The sequence below is a fragment of the Gymnodraco acuticeps genome, unplaced genomic scaffold (assembly GCF_902827175.1).
Source record: "Gymnodraco acuticeps unplaced genomic scaffold, fGymAcu1.1, whole genome shotgun sequence".
In the NCBI taxonomy this organism is placed as follows: Eukaryota; Metazoa; Chordata; class Actinopteri; order Perciformes; family Bathydraconidae; genus Gymnodraco; species Gymnodraco acuticeps.
In genome coordinates this window covers 6,751-34,576 of record NW_022989742.1, presented here as the reverse complement: position 1 = coordinate 34,576, position 27,826 = coordinate 6,751, and the positions used below count along the sequence as shown (strand labels likewise).

At 40.4% G+C, this 27,826-nt stretch overlaps 1 protein-coding gene across 1 annotated transcript; it reads left to right on the top strand.

Annotated features, from left to right (window-relative positions):
- Positions 1–919: 919 nt before the first annotated feature.
- cdin1 (CDAN1 interacting nuclease 1) lies at positions 920–27,702 on the top strand (the record flags this gene model as incomplete). The annotated part of the gene is given in 11 exon segments (XM_034237065.1): positions 920–992; positions 1,269–1,403; positions 10,929–10,974; positions 11,942–12,006; positions 12,845–12,905; positions 16,687–16,759; positions 23,831–23,910; positions 24,262–24,311; positions 25,962–26,029; positions 27,350–27,415; positions 27,597–27,702. Coding segments are annotated over 10 exon segments (716 nt in total), but the record flags the coding sequence as incomplete, so codon positions are not given.
- Between the last annotated feature and the right edge of the window lie 124 nt (positions 27,703–27,826).

The window sequence follows — 27,826 nt, the reverse complement described above, 5'->3', positions numbered from 1 at the left end:
TTTCTCCCAGGGGCATTTAAAGCACTACCTTGGTGAGGTGAAAGGTGTTGATGATTCTGGGGACCCACAGCTGGGGATGGTCCACAGACATTCCTGCAGAATGAAGGAAATAATTAAGAAAAGACCAGACCAATATTCTCTAAACAGTCAAATAACTACCTACAATATATACACATGAATGACGTGTCCTTGCAGTGGAATTTGGCAGACTTTATTTTAAAGAAAATCCTACCACAACACTGATTCTGAAACAAATGTTTTTTTATCAGAAATGGTAAATGCATTTAGGAACTGAAACACAATAACATTACATTAATGATTATACTTTGTTTTAACAGGCAATTTCTGTCTGGATTTACAATTGTTTAAATATTTACAAAAGAGGCAGAATTATAATTAGCATACACTGAAGTTGAGTTAGGCCCAAAGCAGGCTGTAGGCTGCCCATTTTGTGTCTGTCTTTGAACATATCAGTAAAACCAACTGTAGCCTATGCAAAAACAGAAAAATACTAGCTCTAAACTTAAATTATTGGCACTTAAATTGTTGTCAATATTTCAACAATACTATGTAATCATTCAACGAGGTGCTCCCTGATCACCTATGTTCATCTAATTGTTTAACTTTCACTCGCTTTCTAAAAATTCCACCAACGTCGGTGCATTTTCATGAATTTCCATTTATTTTGTCCTGTGAGACTGGAAAGCAGTCAACGAGTTTGCAGGAGTAACTATGGCGAAATATTTCAAGTACCTGCCTTTGTATTGCTTGCATTTGGGGAGAATCGTAGCTGCAGTAACAGAGCAGCAGCAGCAGCAGCATGTTTTAGCAGAACTCCGCCTACGTGCTACCAACCAACCAATCACATGCTGGTATACTCAGCTCCGCAGATGCATCGACCAATCATAGGGCTCTTCACACAAAAGTCATCTCTTCAACTTCCTAGCGGGAAGCTGCTATCGGGAAGTGTGAACAGGCTGCTGGAATCGCTGGTAAACAACCCTTTTACACACACTTTTATTAACCAAGATCATCTTTTACAATGTGTTGCATGGATTGGCATCCAGCAGTCTTTAGATGTGAGGAAATGTTTTATGTAGGGTTGTTGTTTTTTCGTCTGTAGCGCCAGTCATAACATAAAGCTATGTTTGGTTAGCAGTGCAGGTACAGCTGTTTTTGACAGCTGCCAGTCACCTGTCGTCGTTTCCCTTTCTAAATCATATTGCTATTACCATCCGGTAATCAAACTCTCACTATGTGTTTTACAGATAAATACAGTCAAAGTCATACGAATCAAAGAAGATGAAGCTGTCCCGAGCTGAATATAAGGAGATTGTTAGATGGACTGATCAGCTGAGACCCACCCGTCAATGTATGAAGATTCTGAAAGAAAGATTTCCAAAGTAAGTGGCCCGGTTTCTGAAGTAATGTATCAATACACTGTTATAAATAGCATGCATGAATTCCTAACCCCTACTCAAGTAAAAGCACAAAACAAAGAAGTATACCAAAAGTTAAATAACTCATCATGCAGAATGCCCCATTTCAGAATAATATATTATTGGACTATAATTATTGGTGCATTTATCACTTTAATGTTGCAGCTGGTAAAGGGTGGGGTTAATTTGAATTACTTAATATACTGCTGGGTAGCTTAACCTATAACAAATATTATTTATTAGTTGATTTATATATTTTTTACATTCATAATCTGACTCTTCAAAGTTATTGAAGCTGTCAGATAAAGGAAGTGAAGTAAAAAGCTAAATATTGCCACTAAAAATGTAATGGAGTGGAAGTCAAATGTAGCATATCATTTTAACACTCAAATAATGTGAAAGTACCTCAAACTTGTACTTAAATACATTACTTGAGTAATTATACTTACATTCCACCACTGCGCTGAACTCTTTGAGCTTCCTCACATGTGTAAATGTTTTGTGTTTTTAACATACTTTCTATAATGTACATCAATGAATAGTGTCCGAAATTGCCCAAAATAATGTTTAGATAATAATTGAAATTGAAATACTGAGTGAGGACTTTAACATCTAGCGACTCCCAATAATACCATCATTTATTCCTCTGTCTCTTTTTTTTTAATCTCCTGTTAAATATGTATAACCCCATTTAATCCACCCCTTATGACCACTAATTAATTCTACACAGTTTTCTCTATAGGCTTCCACCACAGCATTAGCCAATGTTTTGCCATGCAGCGCCTTCACTTCCAGAAATCGAAGAGAGAGGTTAATGGTTGTGTTTGCCTTTCTCCTTGACACTGAGGGCCCTCACTTTATTGAACCTAACATGTGTAATCCCCCAAGGCCACCAGGACACCATGGCTGATCCCTTCGAGGTCACTTACAAAGTCGTATGTATTTGGAGCTTCCTACTTCCATTGTGCCCTAATCACCAATCTAGAAGAAGGTATCAGATCCCCAAAGGAGACACAGCAGAGCTTGATCTTGCCTTTATTCTCACTGTCAGCATTTTACGGAATATGTCATGCGTATAAAGTTCATTCAATATCCTGTATGTTTAGGCACCACCACTAGGAGCTCCTTCTCATGTTTATTTTGAGTTTCCTTTTACCTTTCGGTTTTCTTATCCAAACTGGCTTTAACAAGCAGTCCAAATACCAGTTTTTCATAAAGTGGAACTGGTGGGTGCAATAATTAAAGAAAAACATTGGAGCGTTTTCATTCCAATAATTCAGCACGATCTCTCTTTCCGGAGGAGCTGGCTCTTTTGTTTAGTCTCGCTGGTTATTGTTATTATTTCATTCACCATAACCAGTCTTGGGGAGACTCCTGCTCTTTAAAATCCCTGAGTCTCGTCACTGGGCCTGACAGACAGGCACGCCAGCAGTGTTTTCACAGCCTGCAAAATTATTCTGGTTGTCCAATCAGCTGAGCTGGGCTCTGGAGGGTTAGTGATTGGACTGGCAGGAAATCAGGCTCTTAAGACATAACATATCGACTAGGCCATCCATCATCTCTTAGCATGTGCTCAGGCACGGCAGTCAGCCACCCCCGCCCCACACCCCTCCTGTCCCCTCGGACTGTGTGGGAGCCCTGCCACTGCGTAAATATTGGCCAGGCTGGGGCTGGCAGGAGGAGGGTTGTAGGGGGGTTAGGGGTTTGTTGTGGACAAGCCTGCACTCTATCTCTGACTATAATGCTCGGAGAGATAAAAAAGACAGGTACCTGAATATCAAATAATTTCACATCGCACTGGGTCGATTTCCAAATGATAGCTATGTTGAGTGAAGTGCAGATTTATGTGTTAGCTACCAGCGTCATGAAAGAGCCTGTAGTAGTTTCCTCGGGGGCTCGAAGACACACTTATTGTTTGTTAAGTGCTAATTATAACATAAAATATAATTTATTGTATTTTTAAGTTAACTTTTGAAATAGCAACAGTCAACAATCATGAATGACATTGTTTAGCGATCACTAATTTTCATAATTCTAATAATATTTTATTAGCTATTAAATAATATGTATTAGTCTATTAAAAAAAAAAAAAGCAACATTAACTTCCATTGATGAGTATGTAGTATGAATGGCCATGATCCTCAAACATCTGAATGCTGCATTGTGTTCAAAACCATTTCATAATCATTGCCATTAATTTTGGACTTAAAGGGAGGAACATTTTAACTTTGAACAAAAAGATTGTTAAAGGCCATTTCAAGGTAATTTCCATGGAAAGTCTGTCAGTCTTTCAGTTGTACTAAGAGTATGGGTAGTGGGAGGAGAGAGGGAGTGTCCCATAGACAGACAGAAAGAGGGAGATTGTGATGTGGAGTCCCTCATCTGTAACGGCTGCATAACACAGATGTTGGGAGTCATCTGTCAGCCTGGCCTCTCTTGCCGGGCCCCGAGCTGCTCTGGGGGGAAAAGAATTGGACACGGTGCTGTCACTTTTTACCCCCACTCACAATGGAGGGACATGCAAATATCAACCCCCATTCCTGCCCTCTCTTCCTTGCCCTCCTTTTTAGCCAGCCGTGGTGCCCTGCCTAGTATCTGGACTGCGGCTTGGCAGCGAGGGGGGGGGGGGGGTTGGGAGGGCTCATCGTAGGTCTGTTTGGGGGAAAATGTGACATCAGTCCCATCAGGTTCTTCTCTTGCCACATATTAGAATTGGAAATGATGGGCTGCTCTCTAAGGCCTTGCCTGGCTTCCCTTGGGGTCTAGAGGGGACCCCAGTCCTTCCACCCTTTGTCCCCAGAGAGAGTCTGTGTAAGAAGGGCGAGAAAAAGAGGGAGGGAATGAGAGTCCTCTGTGTCCTTCTGTGCTGTATTATGAATGAATTTGGATGTAATGATTACCCCCCTCTTTAAAATGTCATTCGGCTCACTCCTCATATGGCTTTCACAGTCATGAGGGTGGGAGGGTGTGCAGAAAGGGGCAGATGCCTCTGATTTTTAAAATGCTTAAAAAGTTAAGTGTGAAGCATCCCTCCCCTCTAAACACAGCCACTGCCTCTCTCTCTCTCTTTTTACTCTCTCACACACACACACACACACACACACACACACACACACACACACACACACACACACACACTTGCACAGCTCCCTGGTGAGGAGTCCCTGAACGTTTTTCGAATCGGGCCCTAATGTGCCGTTTTCATCAGCACTGAGGCGGGCTGCAATATGGTGCTGGGGCTCGCTCTGGGAATATGAATGTTGATTAAGCATGCGTTCAGCCTTTTGAAATTCTGAAGAAGTGTCAGAATAATGGATGTTGAGCAAATGTCAAGCATTTGTTAATTTCTCTGTTATTTGGGGTTTATCTAGCATGATCTTTGAAAGGAAAACGCGGGACAGGGTTGTTGTGGCATGTGCCATTGATATGGTGATTTCTTGGCAACACACACTTTGTTTTTGATGGTAATATCTAGGCTCAGGACGAAGCTTGGGGACTTGCTCATTGATTATTTATCGTTGCTGTAGTGTTTATTTCTTTATTTACATGCCGACTAAAGCTAAGGATTTTATAACAGGCACGATGCATTAAACTGGCAAGCTCTTTTTATATATATATATATATATATATATATATAATGATTTTTTTCATAGAACTAAACAAAATACCTGACGGATCATCATTGTTTTTTAGGCTCTCTTGCAAAATCAATGCAGCAATATTTTTGCAAAATTGTTTAGCTGCTTTAAGTACTTCACTTCCTTTGCTATATAAATTAATTATAAAGTTATATAATTTTCTTGCATATCAGAAACTACATTATCCTTTTTCAAACTAAATCTAAATACAATATCTATATCAATCATTTTATTGTTATATTGGTCCAATTTAAAACCTGTACATTTACATTTTATATTATCAGTTCAAACACCTTTACTTAATGTTGACGAATGACGTATTTAGAGGTAAACACATGTCATTGTATACGTGAAATGGGATCTAAAGATGTATATTCATACTGCCAAAGTATTAATATAGCATTTCTAAAGTGTCCCAGTCGGAGTGTTTCTACATTTAGCTGAGAACTCCCCTGTTGTCTCTGTGGAATCAAATGAGTTGCTCTGTTGTAGCTCTCATGAAGGTAAACTACAAGAGCTTTTTTGTAGCCTGGAAGTGGCAATGACATTACCCAGAGACTGATCTAGTGTAGAGCCTGTGGGGGCAGCTGAGGCGGCCCCCGGTGCACGGCCTCACACTTCTGGTCCGCCATATTGAACAAAACACAAACTGGCAGTTGTGGCTTTGGGGTACAACCCTTGAAAGCTGAGAGGCTGGCAAACTAATTCCACAGCTTTATGTGGTTAGATGAGCTTCGGAAGGGTGAAGGGATGAATGAAGTGTAAGCAGAGAGGAGGGATGGAGAAAGAAGAGAAGTTGTGCTGAGTTTACAACTTCATGTCAAGCTAAGGAGTTCATGAATAAAATATGGAGTCAATTACTTGATTAGGAAGCAAAGGAAGGACTACTTCCTCTTCATATCTTCAAGACATCGTCCAAGCACACGCCTTTTCGGCTCATTGGGCTAAAAATACTATATGAAATAAGGTCTTAATATAGAGGCCAATTATCAACTCAGAAATATCAGCTATGGTGAGCAATACCAACAAATCACTGTACATAGCGGTAGAAACAGTGTCGTCCCTCAAGCCCCAGAGCCAGATACACTCAGAGGAAAACCTACAGCATAGAGCAGCGCAGTTCAGCTGGGCAGCCATGGTGGAGTCTCTTGCCTCAGGTTCTCTTTGCATACTAGGTTCAATTGCAAAAGAAGAATGAAACAAATTGCTCAGAATGGTACAAGTTCCCCAGCCACGCTTGGGGGAGTAGGCAATTGGTCAGTATAATGTGTTTCTTTGTCAGACCAGTGGACGCTCGCCACTTGACGGATAACATGGACCTCATTTTCAATTTCTACGAGAATTTGCAGAAGCAGCGATGACAATAATTACACGATAGCAAAGGCAACGCATCATAATAGTTCTAACATGTTTTGTCACACACAGAGCCACGAAGATCCCCAGCTTTCAGGAGGAATCACAATTAGGGATGTGATTGTTATATTTCTTGCTCTTTTTGCCACCATTATTTAACAGTTCTGACGTGCACCTCAGCAGACAGAAATGTTACAGATTGTAATAAAGTGAATAGGCCTCTGTAGGGGTCATATTTGTCATCTATTAGGACAATTGTAGACAGTGTGATGTCCTGTTGTGCTACTGGAGCCATTTCTGTCCATAGTCCCCCTCGGGCTTGTAAGTCTGTATTCTGCAGAGAGCTGGGAGGGGGGGCAATATAAGTAAGCGTAGTGGAATGTACTCAGGCTTTCAGGGCATTTTTCTTCATTTATAGAAAAAACTTAAGAATATAGTGGATCTGTTGATCTCTGTTAGATCTGTTGAACTAACAAGAACATATAACAATATAACTGCAATTACAGTAAATACTATACATGATTGTTAATGTGTTTTCTGTAATAGGAAGAAGGCTTTACAGTTGTTTTTCACGGGGGTAAAAGTAAAACTAATTTGAACTGCAAACACGTGCGCTCATTGTGCAAGTATTTGTACGAAGCTGTGTGACACACTGAGATTTGTGTTTGTTTCTATCTCTTGTCAAAATATATCACATTTATACATTAACGCGTAAATATTTTTTTGGTACACATTTGTTTTGCTGCTGATGATGGAGAAACAGATGTTAGCATTTTGCATATCAGCATGTGTAATTAGCAGCATTTGCATATCCAGAGTGTTTTACCCACATTCAGCTGTTTTTCACTTTATAAAATATTGATCTATAGGAAAATAAATGCGTAATATATTATTGTCAGCGATCCCGCATTAATGAAATGAGATCTAGGTGAGATATAAATCCTAACTTTGCTAGGGAAGCATTAGCTAATAAAGTAATTTACAAGGTGTTTATATAACAACAAGGTATTAAAACTGCGCAATATTTCCATACAATTTCTAAGAGTGAATCATTTTATCCATGTCATTCGGTTTTACAAAAAAGCAGCTTCATCGTCCATTAGGAAAAATATGTGCTATGCCTTAATTAGCCAGCTCCATGCCCTGAAGAGTCTCCCCATGCAACACTCACTGCATGCAGATCCACCAAATGCTAAATACTGTCGCAGCATATGATGCCAATGCCATTAGCCAGGTGGCTTTCATTACCTAAATTACAGCTATTGTTTATAATTAATTATTTGTAAATAGGAAGATTCTGAATATAATGGATAGCTTGAATTCCCTCATCTCCTATTAATTAGGTTGTAGGGAATTTCTAGGCTTTTTGCAACTGTTTTCTTCCATGTAAGCTTAAGACACTGATGCACTTTGAACGCATGAGGAGTCAAGGCAATTCAACACTCAAATATGAATTTGTCAGATTCATAACCAGTGGATAGCCTAACTTAATAGAGCTTAAAGCACTGACCAGACAAGCATACCAGCTCAGTGACAAAGTGAAAGTCCCTAATTGTTTTTAATTTAATCTGCTGCTTTACTATTTTGGGTGCCAGTGCATATTAATGCTCTGTCTTATGTTGTAAGGAAGGGTAATTAGGTTGAGAGTGAATGATTCCCTAACCACTCTTCTGTCTCCCAACCTTCTGTTTCCCCATGTTCTAAATTAGATCCAAGAGGGAGGGATTTTTATTTTTCTTCTCTCATAAAGGTCAGTGTTCAGATGTGCTGCATTGCACAGACTCTTTTTGTAGTGTATTTGTAGTGGTTTGAAAATGTTCCTTTTCCTTTTAATACATTTAAATAATTAAACACTGTTTTAAAATCAAACAGTCAAACATCTATCTAATTCAAAAAGTATGATATAGATTGATGAATTAGTTATTATAAAAACACTAAGATTTTTCAATGTGCAGATGTTATAATCTAGGATTCCAAAGTTGTCATAGCCGGGGGGGATTTTGGGATTAACCCTAGAAGAAAGTTCTGTCATTTAACAATAATGTTTTGACATGCAAACAAAATACTACTTTATCTTTATGTTGTATCACAGCATTAAAAAGCATAACATGCAATAATCATTCTTCTGTGCTCATAATGTGCATACATATGAATAAAATGCTTTGTTTAAAACAAAAAAAGGCAGTGAGAAATAAATCAGGTTTTGGAATAGGTTTTGTATCAGACCATGTCTCTCAGAATCAAGTATTATGAGGTAAGGTAGTTTATGTATAACCGTGCTACTGTGCAGCAGGCAGATCAGATCCCCATTGTAAGACTTCACTTAGCACTATATGTTAGCATGAATAGAGCTTACTGTGCCCAGGAGAGCACAGATTGGATATACATTAATGCAAAGTCTGCAATAACTTACTATTCATGTCTGTTAAATGGAAAAAGGGCACTATACAATATGAGCACAGTGTAAAATATGACCGACTCTATAAAATGCAGATCGTCTTGGTTTGGATCCAGGTGTCTGCCCTCATCTCTTTTACATCGCTCTCTTTTTCTTGGAAATCGTACAATACTTGGTCTTGTTTCAACACTCAAGTTAGTTTCAGCATTTGTGAAGCTTTTATCCATTTTCCATATCAGCAACAACTGCTATAGGTGAAGCAGAAATTGTGTTTTTGAAATGGATATGTTTTCCCAGATATTTAGAGCAGTTTATGTCCCTTTTAAAGTTAACAGGGTATAGATTTAGCAATTAGGCTGTAATCATGCTCATTATAGAGAGTAATCCATTTAAAACCTAACAGATGTCTGTTCCAACAGGGGGATCGTGATGGTCCCATGCCAACAATAAGGCCGTAATGTTGTTGAAATGCTCAGGTGCATGGTTGAAGTGTGGAAGAATTTTTTTTTTCTTCCCTTAAGTGTCCACATGTTGACAGTTGACCATTTAATGGCCCACTTAATTGCAGTGGCCCCTTCATCCCCGAGCATCATTGTACATTAATGCTGAGGTGGCAGTGTTTTCTGAGAGTTTCCCCTTCTTCTCCTTCACTTCAAACTCTTTTTCATTCACATATTGTAACTGTAACTTTGTGGTTGATAAGACTCATCTGTGATGGGTCGAGCCCCAGAGAGTTTGTATAGTCACAAATTAGCTGTTCTCCGGGTAGTACAACTTAAAAACTGGCGTCTGAAGAACCCAATAGGACGTGTTTGGTGGGGTAAGCCCATGGGTAAGCCATTATTAACGGCTAAACTATTCCTGTGGTTAAAATGCTTTTATTAAAAATGGCCGCAGACGGAGACTCCAGACAGAAATCAATGTTCGAGATTCCTTTGGCTTTGTTTACATGTCACATGGTTATTTCATGGTTTATAGTGATTGATGTTGAAGGCCTATGTGGACTCAATAGTTTAATGCAGAAAGGAAGCTTCAGCCTCTCCTCAGTATTTACATACCACTCTCAGGTGACTTGTAACCAAAAGTCCATTAAATTTAACAATCAAGTGTACTGAGAGCAGTATATGGAAACCACTGGAGACCATCACATAGCAGTTTGTTTATGTCCATGTGTGTGTGCTGCGTTCAAGTGTTCTTCCCATTGATATGCACGTGGAGGTATGTATCATCCAATTAGAATAATATCTGTCACCACTTTAAATATCCCCAACCCAAAGGAGCCTGTGGGGGTGGGAGAGGAGTATTGAAGGGGCTGTGAGTCCCTGTTGGAGCTGCCTGTTTTCCAGGTTTCTCTCTCTGCCAGGTGTTTGACATTGACTAGAGCTGGAGATGAATGTAACTTATGGCATCCCATAGAATCCACTGACTCCTGGGAGTCCAAGCTTCCTGCAGTGAAAGTTTCCATTTTCAAAGCCCATCAGTTGCAGTGGGACGGCTCCAGAGAGGCCCATATGCCAGCTCTGACAGTGAAGCAAGAAAAGTTTCTTCTATCTGTGCATTGCTACACCAATCACACACATAGATACACAATCTCACAGTGGTCAACTCCTTTTGCAAAGAGACATCTACCAAACCACAGAGTGTTATTGCCAGTGAATGCTGGGTTTCTCTCGGCACATCCTGTCCTTTATCTGCATGAATGTCATTACTTTTGCTTCAACATTGTTATGTTTGGTTTGGGTATGTTCTTTATGAGTGCAATAACTGCACTTCAATGTTGAACAATTTATTTCCAGCACTCTTACTGTAGATAAAAGGGATGGAAGAAGATGGTATGTGTGAATGAGTGAAAGGGAAAAATAACAGGGTATATTTTTCTCATCTCTCATACCACGCATAACCTCCCCCTGTCTTCCACCCCTACGCCATCGTGGCAGGAATCCTTTGTCAGAGGTGTTCATCTGGAACAACTTTGCCACACTTGTTTTCATGTTCTTTTAGATTACAGGGCAGCTGGCCCCAGCTTTGAAGCTCCCCCTCTCCCTTTGTCTCTGCAATGCACTCTGGTAATTAACTTTGTCCTTCTTTTATTTGTTCCAGTCACTCGCAGTCCACTCTTCTGAGCATCTTCTCCCTGGAGTACCAGGTTAGAAGTTTTCTTCCTTTGTGAGCCCTGACAGGTGCCTAATTGAATGATGAATGTCCCTTTATTTCTTTGTAATTGAACTGCCAGCTCTCTGATTGGTTTGGAGAATGCCCCCCCCCCGCCATACCCCCGTTTGTTCCCTCCACCCCCTCCTCCTCACGTTCACGTTGAGGGCTCTTGCCTGCATGAGCCTCAGTGGATGTCTGCCAAGCCTTCCCATCCATCTGTCTAATAACATCTAGCCCCTGCTTATTTGGTGGACCTGTAATAAATTATGCTAAACCATTATTATTCTGACAATAATAATTTCCCCGTGTAGTGCGGCTGCGTGTGCTAAATGTTTGCTGACTCGCACTGTCACTGCTGCTTTCCACGGCTGACAGCAGATGATGATAAATGGCCACTGCCGCCAGTGGCAGAAGGCAGCACAGGCAGAAAATGGAGTCATTTATCATCCGCCTGACAGGTGTCAGTCACACTGCCCGTCTCTGTGGAATTACATTTTCTCTGTGTAGTAGTTTTTAAATAAGTTGTTTTTTAACCAGTGGTCTTCCTTTTTGTATCCCCTGTCCTCCTCCTTCTCGCCGAAGATGGCAATTGAATTGCAGGGAAATGTCAGGGTGTGGAATCTGAAATAAGGTCATTGTTTGATCGAAAAAGGGGAAATGAATACAAGGTTTGAGTGAGGGGGGTAGCGGGGGGGATGGGGGTTTGAACAAGCTTTCCTTCGCACACTTTGACCCCTAGCAAACTTATTGAAATTAAATTACTTTGACCTAAGATCTATTACGCTTGTTCATATACAACAGAGCATGAAGGGAGGAACCTAGGCTGAACAGGTCTGCATGTTATTCAGGTGGAATGGGAAAAATAACACACTGAAATAATGAATGTATGGAAATAACTATTATTAATATTATTATTATTATTTATTTTTGAATAATAACCAGTATTTTCTTTATGATAGAAACGAATCAAAAGAACAATCTCAAGACACCATGCACCAGATGCTATTGAAAGCCACTACCAAAGGTACTGTATTTATTTGTATTGTATTACATTATTGCTCTTATTCCTTCTGTCAAGCCCTGTCTGTTTATCTTCTTCACATCTCTATCCCTTTCACTTCTTTTTTGTTGTATCTTTCTCCCACTCTTGTGTGCTCTCTTTGTCTTCCCTGTTCTGTGACAGAGGAATGGACTCGCTAAAGTCAGAGAGTAGGTGGGCCACCGTGACAGATATAATCTTCCCCAAACAAATCACCACCCTCAGGATTCATTCCAGACCTCCACTTGCACCTGCTAAGCTCTGTTCTGCATGTCAAAGTGAAAGCAGAAAAATAAATAAATAACCGGGCTTTAGACATTTGCCTTACTCAGGGTTATGACGGGATGATTATCTGTAATTCAATGAATACGGACAAATTCAAAGAAAAAATAAAATAAAAACAGGCTGTAGGGGGAAAACCTCTTTGCATATTGCAATTAGCCTTTATCTAGCATATTAGGCCATTGTCCTGGGGTAAACAAGACTGGATAATGCACTTCTAATCCACTTAAAACAACAAACCTCAGACATGATCTGGGTAGGATCAGAGGGGAGCTGCTGTTTTAGCTGGCGAGGGAAAAAAGGCTTTTTGGGCGGCAGGGGTTAACTAACTATCACCATCATCTGGCTTCAAGGAAATTTGAAGCCCTTCAAGCAGTGCTGTTTTAACCGCACTGAGCCTGCCATATGCCACCTAGGGCAGAGTCATCAGGGACATTAGCATGTCTTGGCTAGCCTGGTCTAGTCCCCTCTACCCTTCTGTCTGCCTTTGTGGGCCATGTTTTTTTTTTTACTGCTGTTGTTGTTCTTTGTTATAATGAAGGTATCTGAGTGAAGCCAAGGCACATCCCACTGCCCCCGTCCTGCTGGAGTTGGCCAATGAGGTAATGGCCTAACCTTTAGTTTGTTCTCTGTCTCTCTTTTCTTATCTTCAAAAGGAAAATCCTCAATTGATGCCTACTTTTTCCTTTAAATGGATAGATAGAAATTGGCTGCAGTTTGAGATTTTCTCAGTAGTCTGTTAGTCATTATCAAAATTGGTAAATTGGTCCACACCATTATCAATTATTTAATGTAATTAGCCCTCACCTCCATTAAGCAGATGTGAAAATACTTGTTGTGTTTTATTAGGTCATTTTCCAAATTGCACTTCAGGCAGAGTTGCCGCAAACTGCGGACAGGTGAGGGCCGGGTCATTGGTTAATTCTTCTCTTCATCACCTCACCACCTGTTTGCTTTAGAAAGGTCAGGGTAGGATTGGTTCTCTGGTTGATGCAGAAAATGTTATTCATACGTATAATTGCATGTGAACTTGGTACAATAATTAAATAGTGGTGTGATTTTTGTGTGTTTTTATAAAACAACACTTAAATTATTCACATGATCAAGTTTCTGCATTTTACTCTAGTGCAAACTAATCCATCAGTTACCCCTAGTGTTTCTCACATTTGGACCTAATAAGTAAATTGTTGTTGTAATACTAAATCATTTACAGTTTCTCTTCTGTGAACAAAATATGGAAAAAGCAGCTTATGTTGCTGAATGATTATTTATGCAATATGTTTTAGATTATTCAGATACTGATTTATTTCTTATTTTGTCATTACATCCCATTGTTAGTCAGGCAATTTTGATATTGTGATATTTAGAACTGAATGTAGACTGTGTAAGCTTTTAAAACATTTAAATTCACATTTTAATCTGTATTGGTTCATATACCAGGCAACTGGATTTGAGGGTTTCTTAATCTAAAATGAGTAGTTCACATGCATCAGCGGCACCTCAAAGCTAACTGCCATTATTCATTCTCCATTTAATTGACACATGATTTTTTTTTCTTCCAAAGGATTAAATTCAGCTCAGAGATAACTGTCTATGAACCATTTAACTGTCATTTTAATATGCTACTTAACATTTAAACCAAGCACTCATGGTCTCCCAGACCGCTAATTGATGTAGTTTCATCCCTTTATGAGACAATATATCTCCAACAGAGGGAAATGATTAACAATGATGAAAACTATTCATGGATTTCTTTTTTTTTGCCCGAGAAGTCTTCCATAAATGAGGGTTCTAAGCCCGACATTTGCTGTGTTTTTGCAAGCTGTATATGAAGTTTTATGTAAAGGTTACTTAAACATAAGGGGTTTAGAACAGTGCAGTTACACAACTGTTCTCGTGACAGCCATTAGCCTACGGGGCTAATACAAGTGGAGTTTAACTAAACAATAATTGTTATCTGCAGGAAATAAAGGTTTGGTGAGTCTTAGTCACATGTTAAACCCATGAAGTGCTGCGCCCTGACTTGAGAATGGAGACTCATGATTAATATGAAAATTAGGGAGATGCAAGTACCTGAACTAATCAGGTGGTCCTTATTCAGTCTGGGCCAGCGATGGTAATGTTGCCATTTTTCATGTGTCAGCCCTGATGCAGGTTACCAGGAATCTGATGCTCATCATCCAAAAATGTGTATAGAGCGCAGACTATTACGCACAAAGAGGAAAGAATTGAGAGCCGAGACGAAAGGGAGAGGAAATTAGAAAGGTTGGGGAGAGGAAAGAGAGCTTCAAGCTAAAAGCTAAGTTTAAAACGCTAACAGAGGTCTTAATGAAGATATAAACTCTGTGCTCACTCCTTAATTATTAACGACATGTTTGGCCTTTTTAGTGCAATATTATGGAGACGTTAACAAATACTTCTGCGGGTAAAAATACATTGTTTTTAGACAGAAGCCTCTCTGCTCCCATCGTTACCAACAAGCATCAGAGAAAAGATGAAACGCACCATTCTTACTACAGGCTGAGGGCAAATTCACTTCTGGTCCCCAATTATGCTAACAAGAGAAAAAATGATCTCTAGCTGTGTTTCATAACAAGCTGGCTAGAAATGTCTTGTCTTCAAGCAATGTTTTAATTCCCTCAATGCTGAAGAGGTTGTGCAATTTAGCAATAAATGACTTAATGTGTCTTTAATGTTTAGCAGATAAAAAGCAATGCTTAGAAAAAGGAATTAGCTCCATATGCTTGGTTTACCTTTTTGAAGCTAATTCCTCACTCTGACGATTTGGAGCATTTTATGAGTAGTGCCTGTTAATTAGGGATGCATACTGTATCGTTGACTTTTTTACGATACCGATACCACTGAACGATACCGATACTCAACCGATACATATCGTGATACTTTGAAAATGTATCATCCCACAATTACTCCCATGAAGCGCTTTACGATATAGTTAACATGTCAAATGAATATTAAATTCAATTGTGGGACTTCTTGGACCTTTTAGCACTGAACAAACAATGAAAAATACATTAAAAATATGAAGAAAACCAATGATGGAATATCTTTTATAACACCCGCCATCAGGTGTGCCGCGTGAATAGCACATCTTGTCAATGCAAACAGACCGTTATAATTAATGTTAAACCTGAGATTCGACTAGAGAACAAATACATAATAGAATAATGGTCATGAGATCACAACAAATCTCATCTTTAAAATCAACATTTACCTTCACTGGTGAGAAAACAAATCCCATCACAGTCCTTTTTATGGGACTTTTACCTTTCTAGTATTGAACAAACAATGAAAAATACATAAAATATGAAGAAAAACGATTATGCAATCTAATTTATAACACCCGCCATCACGGGCCACGGACTCACTTTTAAAATTAATTAATACAAATTAAAAAAAATAAGTTTTTTTTTTTTTAAAGTATTGAAACCGGATCTGATTTCGGTACGGTATACCGTAGCCACCATTAACCGGTATTTCGGTAATACCGGATGCCGGTATGCATCCCTACTGTTAATTGAACTGAATAATAAAATAAATACTAGCTTTTGTTTTCTCATTCCAGTACCATTTGAACAATTTCCTGGTAATATTGTTTATAATGACCGGGAAGGCATAAGAATGAAGTCAAGTATACACCTTCAGTATCAGCCATTAGTACTCCCTTACCTGTCAGGGCATCTCCCTGCACTCAAACTAAAAACACTGCACACCTCAACACCTCTCGAGGTGTCTTTGTGTTCAAAGAGCGCTGCAGCCACAGGTTCTATTCTTCCCATTAAGGGCTGCATTCCCACAGTCCCTCCAGTGTGTCCTGTTGGTGTCTGAAGTTTTTCCTTAGTGATCATCCTATGATTAAAGCTCTGCATAGTCTCTGTCTCGGGCAAAGTGTCTGCAGCTTTTTCATTCCAGATGAGAGACTACGGTTGTCCGTTTGACAGAGGCGAAGGCAATTCAGCTTGGTAGCTTGGCTGCGTAATTGGCGAGCTCTTGTTCCTGTGGGAAAGGTTATTGCACAGCAACGCTTTCAAAGACCAATTTGCACAGAGATTGTCGAAAGTTAGGTCAAGGTTTGAAAACCCAATAATATCATTTAAAGCCATTACAATCATTATTATCCATGTGACATCAGCCGAAAGTAGACCGGCGGTGTAATTTCAGCGCCGTAATTCTTAGGTTCTTTGAAATGTGTTCGCACTTCCAACTGGATATGTGGGATTTAGTCTGAAGGTTTGTAAATGGAGTAATTCTCAAGAGAGGAATACTATTGCCACTATACCCCTGTTTTGAAGTAGCATTAACTCTGCATAGCCTGGTTTTTCATTAAGGCAAATTCTCTCTTTTTGTTGTTCAATCTATGTAAAGGCGGATCTGTCTCCGGCACTGATGGCTCGTATCATCCTGGACAGGTTCCTTCAGGGCCTCGAGGGTGGAGTGCGTGAGTAACACTTTTCCATTTCTCACTCCATCCTTTCTATCATCCCCCCATCAGTCTTAATTGTAGCACTTTGTCTTTTGAATCCCTTTCTGTTTGAGTCCCAAATCCCGTTCTTGCTGCTGTATTTTCAGCCTGTCCGAGCGTAATGAGAGACAGACCACATTTAGTGCTAGCTGCATCCCAGGGCACATGACTGGCAATTAAGCACTGGAAGGACCACCCACCTCTCAACTGCAGTCTGGATCAATTCTAGCTCACCTCATCAGTGTTATTTATAACACCCCTGATTTCTTTCCTCACCCTCCTTCATCCCCCAATGCATCCATCTCCCCCCTACCTTCTCTTCCTCCTTCATCTCCTTCTCTTTCTCCATCTCTACTGGGGTCCTCTGAGGAAATTAAGTTAAGGAAAATGTGGCAGTACCATTCCAGTACCATTTGAACAATCTCCTGGTAATATTTGTTTATAATGACCGGGAAGGCATAAGAATGAAGTCAAGTATACACCTTCGGTATCAGCCATTAGTACTCCCTTACCTGTCAGGGCATCTCCCTGCACTCAAACTAAAAACACTGCACACCTCTGCAAAACACTGCACACAATGGTAGCGCTGATGAACACTCTGTGAGAAAACAAAACTCCAGATGCAAATATTTGTGTTAAACTTGTCAAAGAGATTGTCCAGAAATTGTGTGAATAATTGTGTGTGTACATTCCTGTTAGTGTGTAGAGTTTTGTTATATCTTGTGTAATAGTTTTTTGGCAGAAATACTGGAAACATTTGCAGTAAAATAAATATCTAATATCACATGCAAATATTATTCCATAACATTTCAATAGATTGTGTGTGTCTGTGCGATAGCCAGGGCTTTGAGAGTGAATCGCATGATGTCAAAAAGACGTGATTTCAATTTAATCAAGAAAGAGATTAAAGTGGATGTGTGTTATTTTCAACTTCGCCACAGCACAGCCATTTGTCAAAGTCAGAGATGTGATTGCTTTGGACCCACCGTTATCCACTGCCTGTCAAAATACTAGTCTGAGCTGCTTGTAGAACAGGGCATTCATCCAGGGGAAGCACTCGGTCTCAGATAATAGCACACTGCATCCCTCCATCTCCATACAGTGAAAACAGGCTTTATTATTGCTCACAATAGATTTGTAGCAGACAAAACTTCCCGGATCATCGTTGTTTAATTTCAAAACAGTGTTGTAACCATGGAGTATTACAGCGTTTGCAGGCTTGAGAGTAATGTCATGGTTGTGGCTCTTCTTCTTGTACAGTGATGTCAGAGAAGCTAGATGGCTTTTACAAGATAATCATAGATCTAAATCAGCATAACTAAGCCTGCACGCTGTGAAAGAAAAGTGATTTAGATCCGATTAACATCTACGTTAATCTGGTAAAATCCTACCTGCTGTTTAAATAAAACCTTTCAAATGTTGACGTCATTATACTGTACCTTTTTTCACTTTTACCAGCTGTGAAGCCGGTTGCTTTCAGGGTGACTTGTTTTCTCCTCTGCAATCTCCTAATGACCTGCTTGGCCTTTGCAAATTAATTGCTGTCCACATGGGTTGTGCGGTCAAATCGTCCTATCTCCCTCTGTGTATATTAGACTCCAGTAATGTGTTTCCATTATTAAACAAAGCAAGGATAATTGTCTTTCCTGGCAATTAGCTCACAGGTTGGTCCTGTGCTATTGTCAGGTATATCCGTCATGCCCCCCTCCAGACCCAGACTGCACTCCAGTGTGCCTGTGTGTGTGTATTGGTGTTGTTTTTGTTGACTCCAGAGGGAGGGCCAGCAGGCACATTGCAAAGATCAATAGACTTCTATATAAGGGACATTACCCCCAACTGGGTGAGTGGCTTGCCTTTGCCTAGCACCATCGTTTTTTGTATTCCCTTTGCATTCAAGAGACACAGGAATGGGGCCTTTGGGACTGTGGAATATATGTACAATCACTAGTGCTGGATCAATACAGAGTTTTAAATTGTTTTCTCTCCTTTCCTTGTTTTGTTTTGCTTGCTTGTTGTTGCCTCCCCTCCCTTCACACACCACCACCACCACACCTTAACATGATGACACCACCAACAAGCTGCATCCCCTCCTCTCTCCTTGCAGCAGACATATTGTAGAGAGCATCAGTCAAGCAGAATGAAAGACTATCTGGTGGTGCTTGTAAATAAATCAATACATTCAAAGCAGTTTTTATCACGTATTGAATATGATATCAACATCCATAATGCTCCTTGTCTCGTGAAAACAGACTGGGCAGTAGGGGAGGAAAGGTCACGTGTGGACTTTTGCACAGTTTATATCCACTATTTTAAGGTCACTAAAAGCTGCAATTTTTAGGAAAAAATACAGTATTCTAAACCAGGTGAGACAGCTTTGATGAGGACGCCAGAATGCCTCTCAGGGTTGTTGGCAACAGATTAATGTCTTGAATGGGCCACATGGATATGACAATTAAGTTAACTTTAGGAACTTATTGAATTTGATGATAATAAAATATAACTAAGGTAGCTAAATATATGTTTGCATTACAGTTTAATCTGTCATTGTGATGTGTTCAAATGAATTATTACAAAAGATGTATAAATGTCTTTAAATCGAAAATATGTACTAAAGTTGATATGTATAGTGGCAATACAGTTACATTGAATTCAACTGAACCCAAAACCCTCTTTAATGATATAATAGAAATGCACCAAATGTTATGACCGCAACGACTTAACTGATGTACTAACTCTAATTGAACGATATAATATATTTTGGACCTATTTAAAATGTTCATGTTGACAGAAAATATATCTAAAATGTCTTTATATGCCTTTCAGATTACATACAATTGATTACACGTGCACACAGAAAGTGTCTCAACCCACTGATACATTCTGTAAATGATAGGATTCAATTGTAAACTCTTGTATTGTAATTGTTGGTAGATACTACCTCGTATAGCCTCACGTTGGGGGAGCTCCTGCTCTTCTTTTCCATCTCCTGCTATCTCTTCATCTTTCTCTCTATCCCTCCACTGACAGGAGTTGATGTGCCTCTAGATTTAGACATACTTTTTTTGAGGAGGCAATTTTGCTAGCTATTTGACCTTTTCCATTTTCCCAAGGCCCAGCTCCAGATTAGATTGCTGCTCCATGTTTTGTAACTATGTGATTCGACCGCCTTTAAGATTTATTGTCACATTCCTTTACCGAAGCCTTGTACGCAAGGTTATAAATGTCCTGCGTTTGATGTTAACACTGTGAGAATGTTAGTGTCTACTATGATCCTTTGGTTCCTTGACAGAATTCGTAATAGCTTCAGTGTTTTGCAGATCAGACGTGTTGATAACTGAATATTGTATTATGTTCTATCCAGTCAAATCTCAACTTTGGTATCCACTATGATTGTTATGGTTGCTCCGCTCTTGTCTTCAAGTGCTCCTCACTTCTCTCCCTCACCCCTTAACTGTGGTAGAGCCTTTTTTTCAAATAATGAGAGTAAGGGCACTTCATTAGCAAGAAGGGAGGGAGTAAGGAGGTAAAGGCAGGATGAGTGTGTCTGTGTGTGTATGCATGCAGGGATTGGGTGCAAGGGAGGTAAGCAGCAGCAGCGTGGCACTTCACTTGACAAGTATACTAATTACTCCTTTTCAGCAGAGAAGCTCCAGTCAGCCTCTAATGGCCTGACCCAGGAAGCCTCTCTCCATAGCAGAGCCTCCCCAGATATACTATTACTACTGCCACACACACGCATACACACACACACACACACACACACACCGAAATGTAGAGTCTCATCTCACCGCTATCAGGGAGAATCAGGTGGAAGCAGATCAGTTCTGCCCCAGTAACCTCTTCAGGGACTGGGCTCCTCCTGCACAGAGATACCACGGCGTATCATCAACCAGCACCTACACACCACCACAGATACTTAAAAAGAAAACACGTTTTTCCCCCCCCCCCTTCCTCTCATCTCCCACTCTCTCTTTCGCCGTCTCCCTTTCCCTCTTCTGTTATTTTTTTCAATGCGGGAGGATAAATTTAAAAGGAGTAAATTGGAAAATCAAATGAGGGCTTTAGGCAGCCGCAGAGATTTGCAGAGCTGTCGGCCAGCGTCGCAGGGCCTCATCCATCATGTCCCACAAGTAGTCAATTCCTCTAGTATCTGTAAATGTTTTCAGATATTAGCCAATTTATATGCTCCGAGATTCATCATGGAAAATCAGCTTTAGCGGCGCACATTATCAGGACCTGTCTCTCCCTTGCTCCATGAAGTTTGATGAACGAGTGCCCCTCCACAGCTCAATGGCTTGTGCATGGGGAGTATGGTGGGGGGGGGGTGTGTTTCTAGAGGAAATGGATAAGTGCCCCCCCACCCGTGGAAAAGAGTGGGTTTTTTAATTAATAAACAAACTTGCAGAGGAGCTCATCAGTGTCAGGGGCAATAAGAATCCTCATCCGTTATTGTTTTATTACGGTCCTCCCTCAACAAATGTTGCTATCTAATGAGGTTTCGCAACATTTTTTTGTGTTTGAGATAATGACTTTTTCACCCTCGCTGAGAAAGGAAGAGTAGTTACAAATGACACAAGTACGCAATAAGAAATCAAGGCAAGGTTATGTTGCTGTTACCTTGCTTTATATAGTTTACGTTGTTCTGGAGTTGCATATGAAACAGCCTGTGATTTGTTTACACTGGTTGTTTTCTTTAGCGAATCCCAATGGAGGCGTAGCGTTTCAGATCTATTATTCTCCTCCTCTCTGTTCTTTCCGGTTCAGATGTTGACGGTGTGATACGGTGCCTAGTCAGAATTTATACCAGCATGGGACAATTACTGTAAATTTGGCGAATGTTTACAAGGTGCAAAGTCGCGCTGCAGGGCTTTGTTCTCTGTGTCTGGTGTTCTTCAGATTATGCTTTTTATTTTCCTGCATGTGTTTTATGTGTGCGACTGTGTGCCTTGAGTGTGTGTATTTAAAGAGCACGGCGCGTGTGTGTGGCAGAGAGGAGCTCAGGGTGTCATAGAGGAGTGCTGCCGTGCAAGGCGGGGGCGTCTTTAATAAATGTATGCTGATGTTGGAGGCTGCAGCGATGCGAGGGATGCAAGGGCCCTGTTGTTATTTACTGCTGTGTTTGTGCACAGCAGCGAATCCTGGGCCTGCAAATGGCATTACAGCCTGTGATGAATGGGCATTAGGGTAAACTCATTTTAAAAGCATCCTGATTTATTAGCAGCCTGGCCTTCCATTTTCATCAGGTCAATGCTTGGCTGAAATTCCACAATGTCAGTGCCAAGGTCACCTCTTTATGGCTATTTTTAACCCCATCGCTCAGAAAGAGCAGGAGGAAGGGATCCTATCACTTATTATGGCCATCTACCAACAATACCAAAGGGCAGGAGAGACAAGGAGAGAGAGAAAGGAAGCCAGACCTCAAAGTGTGTGTTATGTGAGAGACCAAAATGTGGTGGTGGTCAAACCCCCAATTATGAGAGCTAGTAAGACAAGAGCTTTAATGGCTGCCGTTTGCCTTCAGGGAGGTTTATTACACACTACTGTTTTGCAGAAGCAGCGTCAAATCTATAAAACGACCATTAGGAAGAGGGAAAAAATCAATCAAAATGCCATTAAAGTGGAATAAGTTGCCAATATTGCTGATGTGGTTGCAGGTCCTTTGATTTTCCTTCAGATTATTAGGCACAGTCGAGTAGTGACTTTGTTAAGGGAAACCAGTGTTGTTGGGGAGTAATATGTCTCCTGGCTTCATAAAGTTTGCTGCCTCATATTTCCCGCTTTATTGATTATCCATTATCATTTGTCATGAGGTGTCCTAACTCAAGGGGAAAATATAACCCTCTTTCCTCACCGCCGCCCGCACTGAACAGGAGCATGGTATGGATCTGCGTGTGAAGGTACCAATCTCTGAGAAAAATGAGCAAAGAAATAAAGCACAGCCCTGTGCCTTGCAGCTCTAAGAGGGAGTGTGAGGTTATGGGGTGGGCTGGGGGAGTACCGTCCGTGGTTGGAAGAGGCTGAAACAGAGGGAAATAAAAGGTGGCAGAGAAAGATGGAGACAAAGAAGAAGAAGAAGAAACTGAAAGAGAGGAGGGAGTGCTGAATGGGCTTTGTTCTTTTCCCACCCTCCTCCCTCTTTATTTCATGATAAGGTAGATGGGATCACAGCACTGGTTGTGCTCTCTGTGATAGTTCTCTCAAGGAGTAATGCCAATAAAATAAATTCAAAGACGGGGCTAAAAAGACTGTTTTATTAATATTCCTCTAAATGCATTTCTATTCATGAAATCGATGATTGAGCCAATCAGCATTTACAAATATCCGCCCAAGTCTTTTTCATTTTCTATCTTTTTTTTCAACACCATTTTTTTTAAAACCCATTTTATACATTTCAAATAAGCTGTCTTGTTTTATATGCTGTGCGCAGTTTATTAGATGAGCTTGGAGACATCAGTGCAGTGTTGGTACAGGCACCATCCATGCCTGAAATGTGAATAGAAACATTCCTTGTAGTGTCTGCAATGCTGCAAGTCTGTCAGGACCATGTATCACTAAAATGGCGTGCCTCAACCATTTCGTCACACAATGATACAATCCATTTAATCCAAATCTTTTTAAGAAATGATTTAAGGAATTTTTTGCTGTTGCAGTACCAGCGAATCAATCCAGCAGGCTTTCCCTCCTGATTTATAATGTTAGTAGAGCTGGAATGGGGATGAGAGATGCAGAATAGTCAGCGTTCATAACATAGATAAACTACATGGGGCTTCTGTGCTCTGGACTGAAACATTTATCTATAGAAAATCTGTATAGACACCAAGCAGCCATCTAATGGACTCGTGAGGAAATCTTGCACTAACAGTGGCATGGTGAATTATTGTTTGTGAAGTCTGTCTTTTAGGCCTGTATATTTTCAGCTATAATGTATTTGTTGCATTCGTAGACTATAGGCGCTGATCTTTGATGTGATTTGCATACATTTAATAATATTTTATATATATTTATACAATTTTTTTGTAATAATTTATCTCTTTTTTCTGGTTTCAGCCTCTAAAATAGTCCTGAACAGCATGCTTAAAGAGCCATCCTTGATTCCAGACCAAATGTTGGCGAATAACATTTACCAGGTAAGTGTAACGTTTAAATATAAACTGAAATATTCGTTATAATCGTCTTAATTGTGTTGTTTCATGGGATGATTTTTAATTATTCAATTAAATCTGATAGGTTTAGTCGCTGTTGTCGATGTAACAAATCTCCTGCTTAGGTACAGTGAGTTTTTCAGTGTTTTTGTACCACCTGGCTGACAGACGGCATCAGCCGCTCATGTTTGCTGATGAGGTCACGTGAGAGCCGGCGGTCATGCCTGCCAATCTGCCAGCATCTCATGTGTTTTCTCCTTTCCCGCCGCTGTACCACCTCCCTTACACCCACCCACCCTTTTTGCACGCCATAATATTTCTTCCCCCTCTTTTCAGTGCACAATAAATGACTGCTGTTATGGACCACTGGTAGACTGCATCAAACAGTATCCTATCCCATAAAATGTTAAGCCTGAAATTGACGAGGAGCTATTGAAGGGGATGGGATGTGTCTGGCTTCACCTGACATAAAAGTTCTGCTTCACAGAGGAAGTGTTTCATCCTGCCTGCCATCCCACTTTCACCGCTACAGCGGCTGGAAGGCGATGGAGGGAAGAGGAGGAGGAGAGGATTGGCTGATCTAAATGCATCTCCATGTGCACACAGTGAATCAGACCCAATGTTCTATGATACAGGGAACAAATTATCATTCATAAGCTCCATGTATTGGACATTTGTTCATTTCTTTGGTATTTTATTTAACCTTTTATTTTTATACCGAGAGATGTTACTTGCAGTTTGTTAAATACTTTTCAATTGAATTGCATTTAGTTTTTAACATTATAATTACATTCAGCGCCATGGAGAGTGTCTAATCAGTCCAATATGAACTATTAATTGATCAATCAATTCTTTCTTTTTTTATTCTGATATTAATTGTAATCGAATTACTCCTTATTTTTCCAGTGTTGTCCTTCCCTTTTTATACATCAACACAAACACCCCCTCCTTATCAAACAGGGGCTAGGCCTTGACTGCAGGCTCAGAGTGAAAGCTATTCAGGGCTAAGCAGCTCGGTAGCAGACCAACTATTTCCTGGGGGAGGAGACTTATTTGAATGTGTGTACATGGGTTCATCTGTATGTTATTGTGTCTCTCCAAGCTTTGGTGTGTGGTGGTCGGGCTGTGTTGTTCTGTTCATATCCAGTCAACCCTGTCCCACCGTGCCCTCCTTCTACGTCCCCCCTTTTTACCTTCCTTTGGCTGTCCTTTTGTCAGCGTCAACTTAGAGTCAGTTACTCCACCACACAGAGTTCATTAGAACCGCCCCTCTATTTGCTATTTGAAAGAGCTCCATCCTCACATCAGGGGTATGGCTTTTAATGCATTTGGGCCAATCACGATATATATTTATTAATTAAAATCCATCTTGGGAGTACTCAGAGTGCTTGTTGAGGGCAGGATAATTGCATTAGAACTTTTCTTTTTCTCTTGGTAAAAAGCCAGTTTTGCATATGATATGCGGCCTCTGTATTTGCTGTATTGCTTTCTGTGACATCAAGCAGCATGCATCCTGATGCAACATGGCATTTATTCTAAAAGCATTTTACTTCCAAGATTGTAGAGGAAATAGTGGAGTGGCCTGTGCAGGCGCTCTATACATTTTTGCCAAATTGGCATTTGTTTCTTCCTCATTTAGGTAATGCACTTTGGAGATTTGTTGTGAAAGCAGATTAAGTTTGACCTAAAAACTCTGATTGTGCTTTCCCTATACATCGGCAAAAACAGAATTTGCTTTCACTTTGCATAGTAAGCCAATAGTGGAGTAAAGCATATTCCTTACTTTAACTGATTTCAAGCATAAACATGCAAATTTGAGGTTGAATGATCGCTAACATCAGTGTTTTTTGTGGTTACCCATTTCCAGATAAAATTGAATATTGTTAGTGAGCGACTTGTATGAATTCTTATAATTTACTTTTAATTTATTTTTCATGTACTTACCCCGGCTGAGGCTCCACTATTACGTGTTGGTGTTTCACTGAATAGTATTACTCTTTCCCTATATGTTAGAATCCTTGACTCTCTTTCCTCAGCGCTATTGGCCAAGAACATGAGGTGCTGCTCTGTGAAAAACTAAAGGAGAGGAACCTTTCCTTTCTAGGTAAGCTATCTTTTGACCTCCTCATCACATCTCTTCATGGCATTGTATCCTTTTTGTACGCTTAGTGAAGGAAGACCTGTGCATGACTGATGCTATGGATGTTATCTCTTATTGATTTGCTAACAAGGAGCTGTTATCTATCCAACCCCTAGTTTGGAGATGAAAAACTCCTTATGTAGTTTTAGTTTCTAATATTTAACCAATTACATGTTTGTTCTCTTAATGTCTTTCTATTTTAATCATAATCCTGTTCCAACAATATTAAATCAAGGTAGAGTGTCCAGGTGTGAAATTGTGAAACAGACATTTTGAACCTTCCTCCCATCACCCCCATCCCATCACCATCCCCTAGGTCAGATGAGTGATGAAGGATAAAAGTCATTCCCACTGTCATTAAGACCATATCATTTATTTGAACCTGGAGTGCTGACCTTTCCTCAGAGCTTTACAAAGGACTGTTCTAAAACTGTCAGAGTTCAGGAGGCACCAGGGCCACTAAAGGCAGACTCACCCCATCTGATAAATGGATTTGAAATAAGCTACCCAACAGCAGGGATGGCCCATTAATTTTAATCAAGGGTGATGTAAAAAGGCGATCAGAGCCACATGACAATGTCAACAGCCCAGTAGGTATGAATAGAGGCTACCATCCCACCACATACACATATACACCCACATTACCACACCCAGGATGCTCTTCTAGTACCACAGGCCTCTGGCAGCCTCTCTGACCCCACTCGGTTGTTTTTCTCTCTCCTTGGCTGATGCTTCCTCCTCACCACCACTGACACCGCCACCCTCCATCTCTCCTCAATTCCCTTCCATGCCCCATTAGTTGAGCTTGGCTGGAGACAAAGAGGCAGGCCCTTGGAACTGAATGACCTGGTCAGCCTGAGATTTAATGGAGAAATCAGGTGTTGTAGGGATAATGGCCGAAGCGCACCAGAAGTCAAGGACAATGGCTGCGGCCTGTGCAGGCAGGGGTCATGCTTACAGAGGCTATAATGCCAACCTTGTCCCTTTGCTGTATATTTTATAAAGCTCTGCCAAACTGCAAACTGAAGAGCAGCTCTGTAACTGGGCTTTACAGGGTTTTTCTTTTTGCAACGACAGCGAATACGTGGCAGATGTAGTTAATGGTTTTACTGTGCTTGCTGTCCTCTACTGTTATTTCTTCTTCTAAAGGGTTTGTTACCAGCACCTTGGTCAAGGCTGCGAGGTTACCTGCCTGTGACTGATGCAACAGAATTTGTTCGGTGAAGAGTAAAACCTATTACAAAGTAAAAGTCACACATTGATGTTGCACTTTATCTCCTTTAGATGAAAACCAACTAAGAGTTATGGGCTACGATAAAACACCTGATATCATCCTGGAGGTTCCCATTGGTAAGTATTAACATAATATAACCATGTTTTATCTTAAATAAATGTTGTAATCTTAACTATGTTGTCTTCAACAGAAGTGCTCTTAATATTGTCATGTTAAAGCAACGATTTACATGGATTACCGTATTTACTGATTTGCTGAGTTTACTTTGTGTTGCTCTGTGTTTCTGTTTCTCAAAAGCCGTCGAAGGACATATTGTTCACTGGATTGAGAGCAAAGCCTCGTTCGGAGACGACCACAGTCATCGCACCTATCTCAACGAACAGTTTTGGAGCTACTGGAACAGGTCAGCCTCATCATATTTGCATTTCCGCTGCTTGATATGACACATCAGTTTTATTCGGCATAGCATAGCAGTTTAGAAAATTAAATGGAGAAAATAACCTGGTACAAAAAGTGAGTTAAATGGA